The sequence below is a fragment of the Apus apus genome, chromosome 3 (genome assembly GCF_020740795.1).
Source record: "Apus apus isolate bApuApu2 chromosome 3, bApuApu2.pri.cur, whole genome shotgun sequence".
Classification (NCBI taxonomy): domain Eukaryota; kingdom Metazoa; phylum Chordata; class Aves; order Apodiformes; family Apodidae; genus Apus; species Apus apus.
In genome coordinates this window covers 14381835-14398610 of record NC_067284.1, presented here as the reverse complement: position 1 = coordinate 14398610, position 16776 = coordinate 14381835, and the positions used below count along the sequence as shown (strand labels likewise).

General features: G+C 46.8%; 1 protein-coding gene and 1 long non-coding RNA gene across 3 annotated transcripts; one reads left to right on the top strand and one right to left on the bottom strand.

Annotated features, from left to right (window-relative positions):
* Positions 1-7955: 7955 nt before the first annotated feature.
* TENT5A (terminal nucleotidyltransferase 5A) lies at positions 7956-15346 on the bottom strand. Of its 2 annotated transcripts, none has more exons than XM_051613380.1 (3): positions 15285-15346; positions 13905-14427; positions 7956-12836 (listed from the first exon to the last, which is right to left on the bottom strand). In XM_051613380.1, the coding sequence occupies exons 2-3, from the start codon at positions 14337-14339 to the stop codon at positions 12057-12059; spliced, it is 1215 nt and encodes a 404-aa protein (XP_051469340.1). In that variant the 5' UTR covers positions 14340-14427; positions 15285-15346; the 3' UTR covers positions 7956-12056. The 2 variants fall into 2 exon arrangements, with proteins under 2 accessions (XP_051469340.1, XP_051469339.1); XM_051613379.1 differs by lacking the exon at positions 15285-15346 and adding an exon at positions 14670-14926.
* Positions 13526-15610, top strand: LOC127382166 (uncharacterized). The gene is made up of 2 exons (XR_007888893.1): positions 13526-13628; positions 15266-15610. It is a non-coding gene; the product is annotated as an uncharacterized LOC127382166 (long non-coding RNA).
* Positions 15611-16776: the final 1166 nt, after the last annotated feature.

Below are 16776 nucleotides of genomic sequence, written 5' to 3'. Positions count from 1 at the left end.
AAAAGTGAAGCACATTTAAAATATTTTTTCTGTTTCAGATGGAATAAAATGCCTCAAATGAAGCTAAGACAAAATGAATTGTGTAATTATCTTTAGATCCCTTATTTCAGTACCAATTTTTCTCTATCCCTGACTCTCTTAATTTGCAAGTGTGTTTAACCTAAGCCACTTCATGTCCCCATCTGCCTTCTCAAGTTTTGTCCCAGAACCAGAAAGTGTTTTCGTGATTGAGCTCTTGACTTACCATCCCCCTGACTCAAAGGTTGACCATAACCAGGGCTAGATCCCAAGATTGTTCAAGATTGTCCTTGGCTCTACAGTGTGGCATGTTTCCCTGCACACAAGGAGAAGTTCTTGTTTATTTGAAATCCTTGGCTAGGTTCCAAGGTGGGAGGAGATATGTTTGAATTGCTCTGGTGATTCTATCCAAAATCAGATCATCCTAAGGGCACCATGGTCAATGGAGACAGCAGCTGGGGTGGAGCATGGGCCAGGCATAAAGGAAGAGCAGAGTTTCTCATACATTCAGTATCAGAGAAGAGCCTGGATAGACCCACCTGAAAACCCCAGCCACCTTAGCTCCCACCATGAACATTGTATGAAATCCCATATCCCATACTCCCACCAAGTACAAAGTGATTTCTTCTTACAGCTTCACCAAAACCCAGCTGTCTTTCATAAGCAAAAAGTTGGCATAATCCATCTCTATTGTAAAAAAGGCTTCATAGCTCACTTTCTCCCTGGTGCACGTCCAGCACATTAGGTGTGCACTACAGCTACCATACAGGTCAAGGCCAACTGCATGGTGACCCTTTGCATGGCCATACTCATTCCAGGCTCTTCTTGCCAATGTGGTGCAAGGGCTGTAGACAATGAGAATGGATTCTGCCCATGAAGCTTTGGAGTGACCAAAAGTAACAAAAAAGTGAGCTGTGCTATCTATTGCAAGCCTCCTTCAGACGCAAGGGGACAGGACAAGAGGCTTCCCCCAGTCCATGTGCTTTTTATTCTCACCTGTCCAAAGAAGAAAGCAGAAATTACACCAACATTATACTATGTAGGAAGGAGTCTGAGATATGAGCTACTACTATGGTCGTTGGGAGAGTCAACTTAGACCAGTATGAGGAGGATATTCTCTGTGGTGGAATGTCCAGGCTTCTGATTAGCAAACAGTTGCTTCCCAAGAAATCAGCAACATTTTTTTGTTTTTCTTAGATTTGCCAATTTTTGCTTTTACTATGTCTAGGAAAAACTGGATCTAAAATTGCTAGTGCAAAAGGAATACGTATAAGCCCAACCTTTCTAGATTAGAATGTTTCTGTCTATTGTACAACCGAAACAAGCAATAGTTGAAAGACATATAAAAATGTTAGCATTTGGGTATTTCTTGGCATGTACGTTCCTCTATTTGTTGTCAAGCTCTTAGGGAAAATGCCTGCTAAAATTTATCACAGCATCAAAGGCATGAGTCAAATTTTGCCAATGCACTACATTATACTTTGGACTTGGGGGAACTGGTGGTGGAATTATATATTAAAGAAAGAGCTCATATTAGCCAGCAATTGTACTGTGAAGAGCTGCACGGAGGACATCACCCCCAGGCAATCACCTCTCCTGGTGGGCAGCTCAGCACAGTATTACAGCCTGGCAGAGGGGCAGAACAAGGTATTCCAGCCCCAATCCTGAATGTCTTGTCTTTTGTTGGTTTAAGTCATCTGCAGACTCAGCTAGTTTCGGATGGGTATTTTACAGCAAAACTATAAACCCTGAAAACAGACAATGATTATGGAAACTCGGACTACTCCATAACCACCATATCTGGGTCTCACTGGCATGGCCATACTCACAGGCCTACAGCTGAGTTTCTAATTATTCTGTTCTAATTATAGAAAGGGCTGCTAAGACAGTCCATTCCTCTCAACGTCTCTGTATACAGCCGTTTGCCATTATTAAACCCTCTTTCTAACAACTTTTTTCTGTAAATTGCTTAGCATATCAAGATTTTTCCAAACACTGCATTTTGATATATTCAGGAGGTATTATACATTCAGTGAGACTGTGTGTTTCAGGATAATTATTTCCTGCTGCCAGTTTAGGGCTGGGACATTCTGGATTTATGACAGCGAGCATTTTGAGGAGGTGGATTCACCAGCCAGCTGGTAGAGGTAGTCCTGCAGTATGGAGTTAACTTTTGCTTGTTAAGAAAATTGCAGCCTAACTTAAAACAAAAGAAGTGTGGTATCACCTTCATAAAAGTAAAAAGAGGTAAACCCAGGCAGGACATCTTCACATTTTGGGGAAGCTCATTTTCAATAGATGCAAAGTATGGGCTCAGCTTCTTCAGCATGTTTGCAGCTTCTGGCCCTGCAATTATTTAATGTCGCTGCACATGAGTTCACAGTTGTTTCATTGCACCTCCTGAAGTGATTGCAGTTCAAGATGGAGGGGAGAGAAATGCAGCTGCCTCTGCATTGACTGCAGAGAAATAAGACTGATTTCAGTTGTCAGTGACAAAAATGTATCACATCAGGCACACAGCTTTTAAGAGAGCAAGTGAAGGCAAGCTGAGATTTTGTCTTAGAACATGAACAAATTTACAGAAGTCAATAATATTTCATGAAAATTGCCTCTCTGCGGACACTTTTTTGCAGTGTATATCACATTTCTTAGAAAAGCGAGAGCTTGCCTTAAGGAATGAGTTGACTTACTGTGAGACAGCTAAAGGAAAAGAACAAGCTCATTGAAATCCCCATGCAGAGAAGCTCTAAGGGAAAGGACTCACACAAGGGTGTTTGCACAGCGCCTGGTACAACGGGTCCTAACCTGGTCATGCCCTTTGGTTGCTATTGCAGAGCAAACATCCAACAACAAAGAACTAGCAAGTAATGCTAGGGTCAGGCTCAGCTACCAAGTCTACATTGTGTGCTCCCTGCATGCCTCCTCAAGCACTGAGGTAGCTGCTACCACTGCATCCCAAGGCTGGCTATAGCCAAAGGAAAAAATCTCCTCTTGGCCCCACTGGCTTCTGTTCAGGTGTCTGGTCCCATAAGAAAGACTCCCACTCAAAGTCTTCAGAGTCCAAAGAATGAACTCTTGGCAGTGGAGAATACCTGCTATGCACCTTTGAGCTGCTTATGGAGAATACCCTCTGAGCAGTCAAAAAGCAGTTTAAAAAATAATTCCATGTGCATTGGTCAGTAAGGTGCACCCATGACAACTAAAATGCAAATAATGGTCCAGGTGATCTGCAGCAAATGTGACAGTTGCCCACAAAACTCCAGGAAACAAACATACAATGTTCAGTGTTGAGCCAATGTCGTGTGTGTACTTCACAGAAATATTGATTGCCAGTTGGTTCTCCTCAGGACCTAAAGTCCTATTTGCCCTCTTCTTAGTAGATTACCTTTGTGGTGGCCACCAGCCCAGCCCTGCAGAGGCTCTGCTGCCTAATGGGTTGTCTTCATACAAGTGACAGCAATAGCCTAATCCAAGGCAGATGCTGCACTCCTCATTTGCATATAAAATACAGATATTATTCATGGGGTCAGAGAATGGCAGGTGACAAGCATTGTCTGTAAGATTCTGGAGACAACCCTGGGGCTGTCCAAGTTTGGGTGAAATCTGTTTAGTTTCAAATTTTTACGACTTCTGTGATTTTTTAATAACTTTATGAAATGTGGGATACGTAAAGACCTGTGATGGCTGGAAGCAAGCAGATGCTGCTCCCCAAGCATCTAGCACACAGCACAAATGCCTGTAAGTGGCCCCACAGGCATCCATGACTTCAGCAAAACCAGGCACACATGAGTTTGGCACACTAGAAAATCCCGCCTTAAATATTTGACATTATTGTTGACAGAGGGCTGGGAAGAAATGAAAAACACGTCGGAAAGCTCAATCTTCAAAAAAAATTAAAATATGTGCAATTCAGTTTTACAGTTCCATAAAAAATACAAAAGAGCCATTCACAGCTGGTGAGAAGGAAGGCCCAAGCTCTTGGTTTCACTTCCGCCACTGGCTGACATTTATAGGTTCTCTTATAAACAGCACTTACATAAATCAATCAACTCACAGTTCACCCCACTCTAGCAAAGCTGACAACTCTCAGGTACTTGTTGTTTCTTAAATGACAAAGTCTGAGGTGGGGAACAAGAGATGTATATGATTCTCCAGTGAGTACTTAAGCCCAAAGCCAAATGTCTGGTTTGCAAAGAGTGTGAACAGCCTGCTCCAACCCAAATAAAAACCTTAAAGCTGAGAAACAGCTTCTCTGCTAGCTTGAATGCTTACATTTTCAGTAAGTACCTTCCAGTGCATTTTTCCCTGATTTAATCATAATTGTTATTCTGCTAAGTTTTTTATTAATTTAACTGTTATTCTGCACTTATTGAGATGTCCAAGTAACTGTATGTACAAGCCTGTATGCATAATGCCCCCTGCCATGAAGAACTGCTAGTGGAGAACTTGGGTTGAAATATTTCTGAAGAGCATCTCACAAGACACCCAGGAATTCTGTTTACACCATGTCGAACCTCACACAACAACCATCTAGCATGGACCTGATGCCAGTGGCTCTCAAACACCAGGGACCAGCAGGATTACTGGTAGCTTGGAGAGCACATGGTGCTGGTCCCTCCACTTCTGCTGCAAGAATCGGGACGAGAAGGCAGCAGAGAAGCAAGCACAGAACAGCAATGCAGAAGTGAGAGAAATTACTCAAGAACAAAAGATCTAAAAAAACCAAAACCAAACAAAACAAAACCAAACCCCCCCAAACTGTGGGTCTACTTTTTCCTCAAAGCATGAGTTAAATTAAGAACAGTTGCAATTACAGAAAGATTTCCTTGCAATTACTTTTCCACTTCAGAATTTGCTGCAGGAACTCTATGATATCTTGGATCGAAGGAATGATCCAAGCACACGAATCACAGTTAAAAGCACAGGAGTCACAGTTAAAATTAAGGCCATGCAGCCATTGTGGAAATGAGAGTGCTCTTCAAGCATGACTTCTCTAAGGAACTAGCTCCCTGAGAGAAAATTGTCACAAAGCTGTGTCCATCTCCCTCAGGCAGGAATACCTGCCTTCCCAGTCCAGGCACTTCTCATCAGATTCATTCAAATGGCAGAGAGGCAACCAGATACTCACACTGACAAGGACAAGCTAGATGTCTCCAAAACGTATTCGTTGTCTATTGTCATTAGCTATGATTTTAGAAATTACTGTGTTCTAAACCTTCCATGAGAGGAGCTGAAGAGAAAAAAGCCTGTGTAGGTTAGACACATGGAGTTTAATTTTTTTAAGTGCTGGCCATTCTGGATCTCTCCATTTTCAGGAAGACAAACTTAATTTTCAAGAGAGTTGCTCACGCAGAAGAGTTGTTCACCCCCAAGACCAACAGAAGGCAGGTTAACTTTAGGCGTACTATCCTCTCAAAAAACAGGAATTTATGCCCTCTAAGACATTATGGGAAACTAAGGCATGTTTTTACCATGGAGAATATCTGTATTTCACACACAATATTTAGGTGTGTATTTAGAACATAGTTTTTCACTAAAAAAATGCAAAAGGAAAATTTTCTGGCGTGTACCAGCATTGCATGTCCCGATGTAATATTAGCCACATGAAATGGTAGAATTATGCATCCACAAAACAATAATTCTGAACAGCCTAAGGCTATGTAACTGCACAGGAGATGAGTCTTTTCATCATGTTTTATCAGGCCTTTGAAGGCTTAATATTTCATCTCTAAAGTGCAGATTCTGATTCTGTGCTCTTGCCTCTTACATCAGGACTAGAGCCCCACATGCAGAGCTGCTTCTGATACACTTCTGTAGACATGCAGGGGATTGCTGCAAAACTACACCAGCTCTAACACAATGCCACATAGCTATAGACTGTGCTTTCCCTAAGTGCATATGGCCACGTGCACTGAATTTTACTAAAACACATAAATAACAGGGAGGAGTATACTTGGTAGCAGTTTCAGGAAGGCATGACCAGATCCACACAAACAAGTTTCACACGACTGTGCCTCAGAAATCTCTGCAGAGGTTTCATGGGGGTTTCCCAAGAGCAGGTTTATAAAACTAAACTCAGCATCATGAATTTATTGCCTTTTAGGGACTTCAGATACATTTTCTAGAGGATACAGGGTTGATTTAGCTTATACTCAGCTTTGTTCCTTGGCAAAGGGGTTCCTGGGGATTTTTTAATTTTTTTTTTAAGCAAACAAATAAAAATACACTCTGCAGCCAAGAGAAACTGGAGACTTACTTATCTTTACAAGTGACAGCTTCCTTGATCAGACACAGTTTAGCAAGGCAAACACAAGTTAAAGACTTGAGCCACTTCTCCTCTCCTACTTTAATCTATCAGCTTGTCCTCTAGCCTTCCCTGGTGTTGTCACTCAGGTGATTCCCATTCTCTCATCTTGCTTTTGCCCTCCCTCTTCCTCAGTCCTGAATGCTCCTCCCTCCTCACCACCTACTGGAGTACAGTGCTCAGCTGGCTTCATACCCATCATAGTCCTCCTTAGGTTGTGAAGGATTCACAATGCTCCAGATTCTCAACTAGCATTCACATCTTAAAAAAAAAATCCCCCAAAATCAAAGCAGAAGAACCAGAATTAACTCATTCCAAAGCGTAAGAGCATCGATTTGGGGTCAGACTTTGAGACACAAGCCAAGGTGTTTCTCTATTCATGATTTCCAGTCCTCTGATTTTCATCTGTGTCTCTGGGCGTCACAGCCACCTTTTTCAGACTGCTTAAAATACTTCGTAACGGAGCAAGTTAAGAGGAGGAAACGTTAGCCCACGTCCCCCTCCCTTTCCTGGCAGTAATGTGGGAGGAAAGGCAATGCTGCACGGGCAGGGATGTGGAGCTCATCCCCCTCTCCAGAACAGGCTGGCCAACGGTCCCGTCCTGTGCCCAGCAGGTTTCAAAGAAGCACTGTGCTGAAGGCGCCCGGCATTCGGCAAGGAGGCTGCTTCTGAGCCTGGAAAAAAGCGCAGTCCCAGCAGCTTGTTGGTTTGTTTGTTTGTTTTTACAGGGGAATACAGGTTCACTCATCATTACAATAAGCACATTCACGCTTGCCCTTAGCGGGTGTGAGCCTTCCAAACCTAGAGCTGTGTATGAATGAGCCTAGTAAGAGCTACATACTGCAGAGTCTTAGTGCTTTTCAAATTTGGGTCAGTCTGAGACACCTTGGTTAAAAAAGTATTGCCACGAGCATTGTAAATTAGTATTTTACATTCCCTTGAAGTGCCTTTTGAGGAAATTAGCCTTCATTACGGCAGCATCTCCCCTGTAAACGCAGCAAACAGAAAATACCTCTGCTGACAAAGACATCATTGTAGGTCAGGGAAGGAGAGTTGAGGGTGAGGGAAGAACTGGACTGATTCAGCAGCTCAAAGGGGCATGTGCACCCCGGCTCCCCTGCAGCACCCCAAGCTGCAGCTCCTACAGCACCCATACACTACAAATCAGCCTTACAGACTCCTTCCTGTGTACCAGGGGAGCAGCACCCCATTGCTCCCCAGACCTACTAAAACAGCTAAGGTGGAGGTGTCGGTCCCTGTTGAATATGTCATAAGGGCATCAGGACCCTTGTGTTACTGCCAGCACTGGAATCTAAACTGGGAAAGCAGCAAGAGCACAGGGTTGCTGTGGTGCTGGATTCCAGACTTTGGACCATTTGCACGGCGTGACCAGCACTAAAGTGAGTATTTTTGGCACTGGTTGGGGAGGTTCCTCCAGAGCTGAGTGCAGCCAGACCAACTTGGCTGGCACAAGGCAGGGCTTTTCAAAACGTCCTGTGCTCCAATCAGAAAGCAGCTGAATGCTGCTCTTCTCAGAAAAGTGCTGCCCTTGTCCTTTTCTCATGAAAGCAAACTTGGTATTCATATGGAGCAGGCCAGAGCTATTTCAGACACGGAAGACAGCAGACACAAATCAATAGAAAAAAATAACTTCTTTTTATTTACAAAAAAAAAATCCAAATATTGGATGCTGTAAACAAAATTCACAATCTGTTCCCTCTAGAGTCTGTTTCCCATCAGCTCTTTTTCTGTCTGTGACAAAGCCTATAGTCAAAATGTTCCAAAAGAGCAATAATCCAAAGAGCAGTTTGCTGCAACAGGATGCCTTGCAGAAGGCAACAGTTGTAAGGAAATCTGAGGGAAAGCAAATCTGCACAAACTCCTACAGACTGCAGGAGCCTGCAGTGCTTTAGCCAAGCTGTCTTGAAATTTGCAGGCTTTTTTTTTTTTTTTTTTACTATTTATTTTGTTAGCAAACCATTATTACAACAGCAAAACAGTACACTGATTTTCTTTCTTGCAAGGGAAACTCTGCATAAAGAAAACCATACAAAAGAATATATTGAAACAGGAGCTGAGTATGCAATTACAGTTTTTCCTTTTCTGTGCAGTTTTATCTAACACACTTGATTTTCTCATAAAAAAAAAAAACTTTTTTTTTTTTTTTAACTGGTAGGAGCTTCTGACATGATGCAAACCAAGCAACTAATAAGAGGTGTTTAGAAGATTTGTGTGAAGGCCTTTGTGCAAGATTAAAAAATATTTTAAGTGCAATAAGATAAAATAGAAAAATATATAATTTTTGGTCTTTAAATTGCCCTTTATTTTCAGAAGAAGTGTTCTTGCATTTGGGAGGACAGTTACACCTAAGGAAAAAAAATAAATCTAATTTCAAAGCTCTCGGTTGTTTCACGATTGCTACTTTTAACCAAGTTTAGTGCCCTGAGGGTTAGCAGTAAATTCAGCTGTGGCACAAACAGTTTTACTGTAATCAGGTCAATGTTTTTAATCAGTTCAGCTCTTTAAAAGGGGCACTGTCTCTTGTAGCACAAGTTCTAACCTTACATCTGATTGGATGGGGAAAATGAAGTCTACAAAGCAAGAACGTGGTCGTTAAAGTACCAGTGTGCTGAAGAGAAGGGGAAAAATCAGTTTAAAAAAGTCAGACTTCATGGAGAGGAAGGTGTGCAAACCACAGAAATAAACCAGCTTTGAAAAGGGCTTATTTTACTCTTGGCCTGAACTCATGCCTTCTTCCCACCTCTAACACCAGGCACCTTTTAAGCTACCAGTCACAAATACAACAAAGCTCCACCAGTTCCACCACTTGATCATTAACATATGCAAAACAGATCTGGAATACCTATATAATATATATAAAAACATATTATATATGTATCAAAATGCAAATGCTGAAAGGTGCAGTTTAGCTCAGAGCCCTGCTGCATGCACTATAAGGTAACTACCTGCTGTCAATCATTAAAAAATAAAAAAAAAAAAACAATAAAATTTGAGCCGAGAGGAAGTAAATCAAAACTTTCTTTCAAGCAAAGAGAAAAAACGGTCCTTCAAAGGAAAAAACACATCGGGTCATGTACTATCAGCGCTCTGCGGTTGTGGCACAGCTATAGATTCTCAAACCCTTTTAAAGAGCAGATGAGTCATTTAGTTGCTGCAAATAGTTGTGGCAAGAGAAGACATACCACATTACCAGCTGATCCCATTTCCCCAGCCCTCCCCGTAGCTTCCGATACCAAACCCTCCCAGGAGCTGGAAGCAAGGGGAAAGAGAGGGCGAGGAACACGCAGCCAAGACCCTCAAGGGGCCGAAGGGGGACCTGGTGGATGAGAAGTGCAGCGAGAGGCTGCAGCCCGTGCCAGAGGAAGGGAAGGTGGGGACGAGACCTGCAAGTCAACGCCGGGAATGGCCATGAAACAGCTTCTACGTTTCCTGAAGGACTCGCAGGGAAGGTGCTTCAGTAAACAAATCGGGTTCCTGTTAAATTGCCTCCAGAGTGAGAAAGTACAAAGCGTGACAAAAACAGATGTACCTCACTAGCTCCGCAGGGACAACACACTGCCAGGACTCAAGTCCTCTCCCTGCCCCTGCCTCCTCCAACACCAGACCTGCCTGCAACCAGACAGGGCACGGCCAGTTTCGTTCAAAAGCCTGATTTCCCTCTTCTTTTTTTTTCCCCCCTCAGAAAGAAAAAGCAAAATATCAGAGTCAAGTGTCACTTAGTCATTAGGTTTTCAAAGCCCAACAAGGAATTTAACACCTTCAGAGATGGAACTGAAGTGAAAACAACAGCGGAGGTTGCTTTTTCCCCCTGCTGGTCTTTTGGGAGAGGAAATGAAAGTGAATAGTTACTGTTCCAATGTAAAGTGATTCCATTTAAATAAAGTACAGTACTGAAATTGTAAATGCAGTGTGACAACCAGATCAAAGATGTTTAATATTTGCATAAAAATATATATATATAATATATATATATAAAATATAATTTTAAGCAATCGTGCAACACTCTTAAAAAGGGTTCATTTCACATTTGCTAAATTCTAGTGGTCCTGGAATGCTTAGCGCATTCTATTAAAAATACTCCTTTAAATATTAACAATTAGTGTTCAAATCACCAACTAATACAATATTCTTTAGCTGTCAGGGGATTTAAATAAAACTATCTTTGATCCACGTTCCACTGAATTACAGATCACGGAGGTATACAGTCACAACATTAGTGGGTTAAATGTCAAAATGGCATTACAGTACAAAATAGTTAAAAAAAAATCAGCTAGTCATACGTTTCTCCATCTGTGGAATTATTATGGCTCACAAGCAACCCACTGAATTACTGTAATCCTTGTTCTTGCAACCAAAGACATTATCTGATTCCCACCTTATTCCTGACTGGTTCATTTACTCTAAATTTCTCAGGTGTGGGTTACAAATTCACTGCAAGGTGCCCACTGTCCTATGACAACCTGTTACAAACTGGAAAATACATAGTACTTTATTTAAACATTCCTTAATTGCTACATTTTTCTAGACCACATTAATATATATTGTGTGTGTATATATATAGATATACACCTATAACATGTACATATATACACACACAAACATATATACACACATACACACACGTACCTAGGATAACAGCACACCGACATAACATTAACTCTATACAGGTATTTGCCAAGAAAAAAAAAAAATAGGGCATTTCCTCCACCACTTATTCACAAGCTTATGGGGTTTTGTTTTCAATCCTTGTGTCCCTGATAAAATAAAATGCATGGTTAAACCACAAAACTTATTGTCACCTCAACTTTTATGAAGGCATCAGGCACTTTTGATTACTGTTGGTGTGTACAAATATAGCAACAATCTTTTTCTTTTCTTTTATATATATATATATATGTATATATATACTCTACTGTATCTTCTCTGCTTGGATAACTTATTTGAGAAATCTTTGGTCCTTGAGTATATTGTTTGCCACAGCTGGTTTTCCTGCATTCTCACATTTTTAAAATGTGAGGCACGCACACAGCTGGAAATAATGGACTTTGTCATCGTACAAGTTTCTGTTTTCATAACTGTACCAATCCACTACTGTTCATTTGGAGCAAGCTGTTTCTAGTAAAGCATTCTAGTCAAGCAAGCTATACATTCTACATGGTCAATCCACAGACGGCACTTGCTGCAAGCCCCAAATGCAGTAATTCCAATATACATTTTTATTCAGCTTATCTCTGCTTTATGCCTCTAACTTTTAATTCCTGAATATATATAAAATTGTTTTTTGTGAATTTTTTCTTTTTGTGTTTTTTTTGTTTGTTTTGTTTCTTTCATAGTCTCCCTTTTGCAGATCCCATTCTAGAGTAAGAATAAAAATAAAAGAAAATAAGGCTTTCCCACCTTCTCTATGCCAAAGCTATGGGAGCAGATACTGCCAACCCATATTGTCATCAAGCATTCCTCCCTCGTTTATTTCAGGGGAAGCTGGTTGCTTTTAATGACAGGCCTCTTGTGCTCTGGGGTAGGATCCAATTATTCTGGGGTTCTTTCTTGATCATGCTCCCATTATTTATTAGAAGAACCACAAGCTTTTCCCAAGCTTGAAAACTAGAGCAGATCATCATCATTGCACAAAACACCCCATTTCAAAGGGACGAGTCGCCCCTTCCTACGTCTTAGGAAACGTTCTTCCCACCGGATCTACTAATTTCAGTCCTTAATTACAGGGCAGCCAAGTAGAGTATGTGTGCTGCTGGCAGGGGAACACCGTCTGAACCTGGGCAATATAGTAATTGCTGAAGTTGGCATCTGCTACATACGGGGCTGGCTGGTAATAGCAGGTGACATTGGCCACATTGGGGATGATATTTTGCTCAGCTAGGACCCGGATGGCCAGCATGGTGATCAGATTCAGAGTCTGTCTTCTCTCATGTCCCATCAGGCACACTGTGCTTTCATTCACCACACCATGAAGGGTCATGAGATAGTCATACTTGCGGTCCTCTAATCCCACAAAGTGGTTCTGCAAGTAGGACTCCAGCTTTCTCTGCTGTTCTGCAATGTCTGAGAAGTCGATGAAAAACCTCGAACACATGTATCTCTGCAGGGACTTTATCTCGGATTCGGAGGCAGCCCTAAAGCCCCTTACCAATAGGTTGCAGTACTTCAGAAGACCACCTCCCCTTATTTCTTCTGGGTTTCTGGTGGCAATTACCTTGTTGCAGAGGTGATCAAAGGCTTCCTGGAAATCCCCATAGACACTCTCACCAATGATAGTCGGGTGAAAAGTTTCAGTCATTGGATTCTCTGAGCACTCATAAAAAAGCAAGAGGGAGTCCAGCTTGATTTGAAAAGAATCAACACTGAATTCAAACTGCCGCCTCAGAGAGTCCACAAATTTCAGCTCCACGTTTTTGCCACTGTTGTTGGACAGGGAGATGAGACTCCATCGGTCTGAATCATTGCATACTTTTACCATTTTCTGCACGTAAGCCTCCTGTAATTGGAAAGACAAAAAGCAAATGAAGACATGGATGCAAGAAATTTCCCATTTGCTGCATTTGTTCACATCCATTCCGCGCCCCTCCCCCCCGCCCCCCCCCCGTCCTTGTGTTTCATAAAAGATTTCACGGAGCCTGCAGAAACAAACAGGAGATGAAACGCTTAATGTGAGAGCCTGAAGTGCTGTCATTGCAAGGGCATGCTACGGGACGGTGTTCTGCTGGGACTGTCTCGTGCAAGGGAAGCATAGGGTAACACTGCTTCTTTCAATCACTTCTAAATACGTCTACACATGAAGCCCACGGCACACACGCCAAATATCCATGCACACAAAAGGTCACCGCTATGATCTGATAAGAAATCTTTTTAATCGCCTTCCACTTCCCTCCCTACAAAATAAATTAAAAAAAAAACCAAAACAAACTTAGCAAGTGTTCACTCCTCTCAATCCTCCTCTTTCAGTGCAGGTTGTACCAGTCTGCCCCATATTAAAAAAAAAAAAAAATCCCTCTAAAAAAAAAAACTAATCTGAAAGGCATTTGGCATTCAGCCGAATTAAGTGGAGTGAAATGGCTCGGAGAGGACGGAATGCGCCTCTCTCTCCGCTGGGGCATGCAGCACACGACAGAGTGTGCTGCCTTGCAGACGGTGCTTCCTTCTTGCAGATACTAAAGCCATCTAAGCTCCCAGTAGCCAGGCCGGGAACCGGGAGGGCAAACCGAGCTGCCGCAGTGCCGAGCTGGGAGATTTGCAGTGCCTTGAACACACACACACATACACGCCCCAGGTAAGTCAACGCTCCCAGCAAATCAAGCGAGAGAGAGGGAGAAAAGACTAATTAATCCTGAGAAGCCCAGGCCAGGTCGCTTTATTACAAACTCCTCCTCGGTTTCACGCGTGCGGTGAAAAAAAATCACTAACGGTCCCTGTGGGCATCGGGGTGTGGGGGGAGCTGCGTCCCTCAGGGTACACTTCTGTCCCCGGGAGGAAGGTGCCCAGCTCCCCCCGGGCAGGAGCGTACACACCTGCCCGCTCTGGGCGCCTGGGCACAGGGCAGGTTTACCTTGAGGGTGAGCGGCGTGATCTTCTCCTTGTTCACCCCCTCGGGCAAGAAATCCAAGAGGCAGTCCAAGACTACGTCCTTCACAGTCTGAAACTCGGCTTCCCCTTTGAGGTCAGCGCAGAAGATGAGGTCCAAGTCCTTGTAGCCCAGGCCGCTGTCCTGGTGCAGGACGTGGCTGGCGGCCGAGCCGTTGAGCCGCACGTCCCGCAGGCCGATGCCCTTCTCCTCCAGCCGGCTCCGCACCACCTTGACGATCTGGCGGGGCTGCATGGCCAGGGTGGGGAAGTTGCCGCGGCCGTGAATGGGAATGGTCTCGCTGAGGATACGGTCCAGACGCTGCACTTGCTCCCAGCTCAGCACGTTGCAGTGCGCGCTCTCGCAGCCGCCCGCGTAACTCCCGCCGGGGCTCCCGCCGGCCTTCTCATCGTCTGCCATGGTGCGCGGCCGCCGCCTCCTCGGGCTGGATGAAACCGCTCCGGCTCCGGCTGCTCACTGCCCCCCCGGGGCCGCTCTTCCTCCGCGCCTGGCAAAAGAGGAGGAAAAGCGAGCGGTCAGCAGCGGTGCGCAGCCGGCGCCGGAGCTCCGCTCCCCTGCAGCCGCCCCGCACCGTCGCAGGGCGCCCACCGCCCCTTCCAGCAGGAAAGAGGGGGACGCACCTTTTGAGTAAATTTAAAAAAAAAAAAAGGGGGGGGGGGGGAGGGCGGGGGGGGGGAGAAAAAGCTCCCGGAACCAGGCAGTGCTGCAGAGCAGGGGATGGCGCCCGACCTGCCGAGTAGCCGCTCTCTGCGCCGCCGGAGAGGCCACCCCGCTGGCTGCCGCCGTCTCCGGAGCTTTCGTAGTTCTGCCGGGGAAAGGTCCCCAGTAGTTTTTATACGGGGTTTCTCCGCTCTTCCGGGGCTCCGAGTCACGGCGCCCGCGTCCCGCCCCCTCCATCTGCATGGCCGGCCTCGGCGGTGCCCCCGGCACGCCCACGCCCTGCGCGCCCAAGGGCCGCCCCGCCGGCCCCCCGCTGCCCCGTCGGGGCCCGGCCCGGTACAGCCCGCCCCTCCGCAGCGCCCAGCGCGGCCGTCCCGCCCGGCGCGGAGCCCCACTGGAAAATCCGCGCAGCGCAGCGCAGCAGCCCTCCGCACGGCTTTGGCCGCTCGCCCAGGGGGGAGGCAACAAGTGTAACCCCCCCTCCCTGCACCCGCGGAGGGCGCGGACCCCTCCGGCTCCTGCTGTGCCAGGATGCGCGCCCGCAGGCGCGCCCGGAGGCACGCAGTTCCGCGCTGCTACGCTTTCCTTCTTTTATTTTTTATTTTTTTTTCTTTCTCACTCCCTTTTTTTACCACCTCCTTCCCCGACATTCCCGGTCACCCCAGGCACAGCCAAACTTCATACCAGAGCGCCGGAATTTGGCAAGGGCTCCGCTCCGAGCAGATGCCGAGGATCCCGGCCCGTGCGGTTTGAGCTGCTCAGCTCCTGACCGAGATTTTCAAAGCCGCCTGCGGCAGCGCAGGGGCATCACGGCTCCGTGCCTGCCTGTCCCTCCCTCTTTCCCTGCCTCCCTCCTCGCCGGGGCGGGGGTGAAGCAGAAATCCCGAGGAGCACTAACGAGGCGGCGTCTTTCAGGGGAACATCCTGAAGTGCAACTTGGTAACCGCGGAGCGGTAAAAATACGTATTATACATGGTAGATAAACATACATATATATGATTTTAATTACATTTGAATTAGTTAATATTTTATTTAATAACAACGGATGTATGTGCGCTTTCCCCCACCTCCCCAGTGGTGGGATACACCTTAAGTACTGTTTAAAACAGCCTGAGCGCAGCTCCCCTCCCGTCCGCAGCAGCACCCGCGGGGCCCCCGAGACGGGCGGGTGCAGCGGCAAGTGCCGCCCCAGCGCGCACCCCGCGCAGCAGCCGCGCCATTTGCGCGGGCAGGATCGGGGGGGGGGGGGGGGGCAGTGGGGGGGCCGGCGTTGCGTCACCTCTCGCCGTTTCGTGACGCGCGGCGGGCAGGGCCAATGGGGGCGCGCGGCGGCGTGACGCGCGGCCTCCCCGGCCGGGCGCTCCGCCAAACTGGGGGGGGGGGGGCGGGGGCGGTCGGTGTATGAGGGAGCCCGACGGCGCTTGTACCGCCCCCTCCCCCCGTTTTTAGCACGTTCCTGTTACCTCCCGCCGAGGGATGGGGCTGAGGGGGGAGGTGAGCTCTGCCCCGCCCAGCACCGGGAAACCCCTCACCCTGGCGAGCTGGCACAGTTCCTCTCCCCCCCCTCCCGCCCAAAAACCATCCCGGGGGTCCCGCCGTGCGGTCAGTGTCCCCGCCGTCGGGGCGGGGGGCGGTGCAGGCGGGGAAGCCCCCGGGCCCCCCCGCGCCGTCACACATCGCAGCCGCGTGGCACGGGCGCCCCCTGCCGGGCGCGCGGGGGCGGGGGGACGCGGGCGGGCGGCGCGCGCTGGGGCAGAAGCGCTGAAATCCCGGGTTTGGCTGCGGAGGGGGCGGAGGGGTCGGGGTGGGGGGGGGGGGGGGGTCGGGGTCGGGGGGGGGGTGGTCGGGGTAGGGTGGGGGGTGAAGCTTTGAAGCGTGCCTCCGGCTGGGCAGGGGCAAAGTCTGAGATGTGTAGCTTTCTGTGCCAATGCGGTCACTGAAATAAATAAATTCATTAAAAAGAGCTTTTAAAGTCCGGGTGTATACAAAGGAACGCCTGAAAGCCGCAGGGGAGTGGCGCGCACCCACCAGCGCGCTGCGCAGGGTTTGCCAGCTTATTCCTTCCTTTACAAGAACTACCCAGGCTCGGAGGAGCAGCAGCGGGACTTGCGGGAGCGCGGGGCCGAGCGGCCGGCAGCCGCTGCACCGGCAGCCCTGACCGTCCGCCTGGATGCGG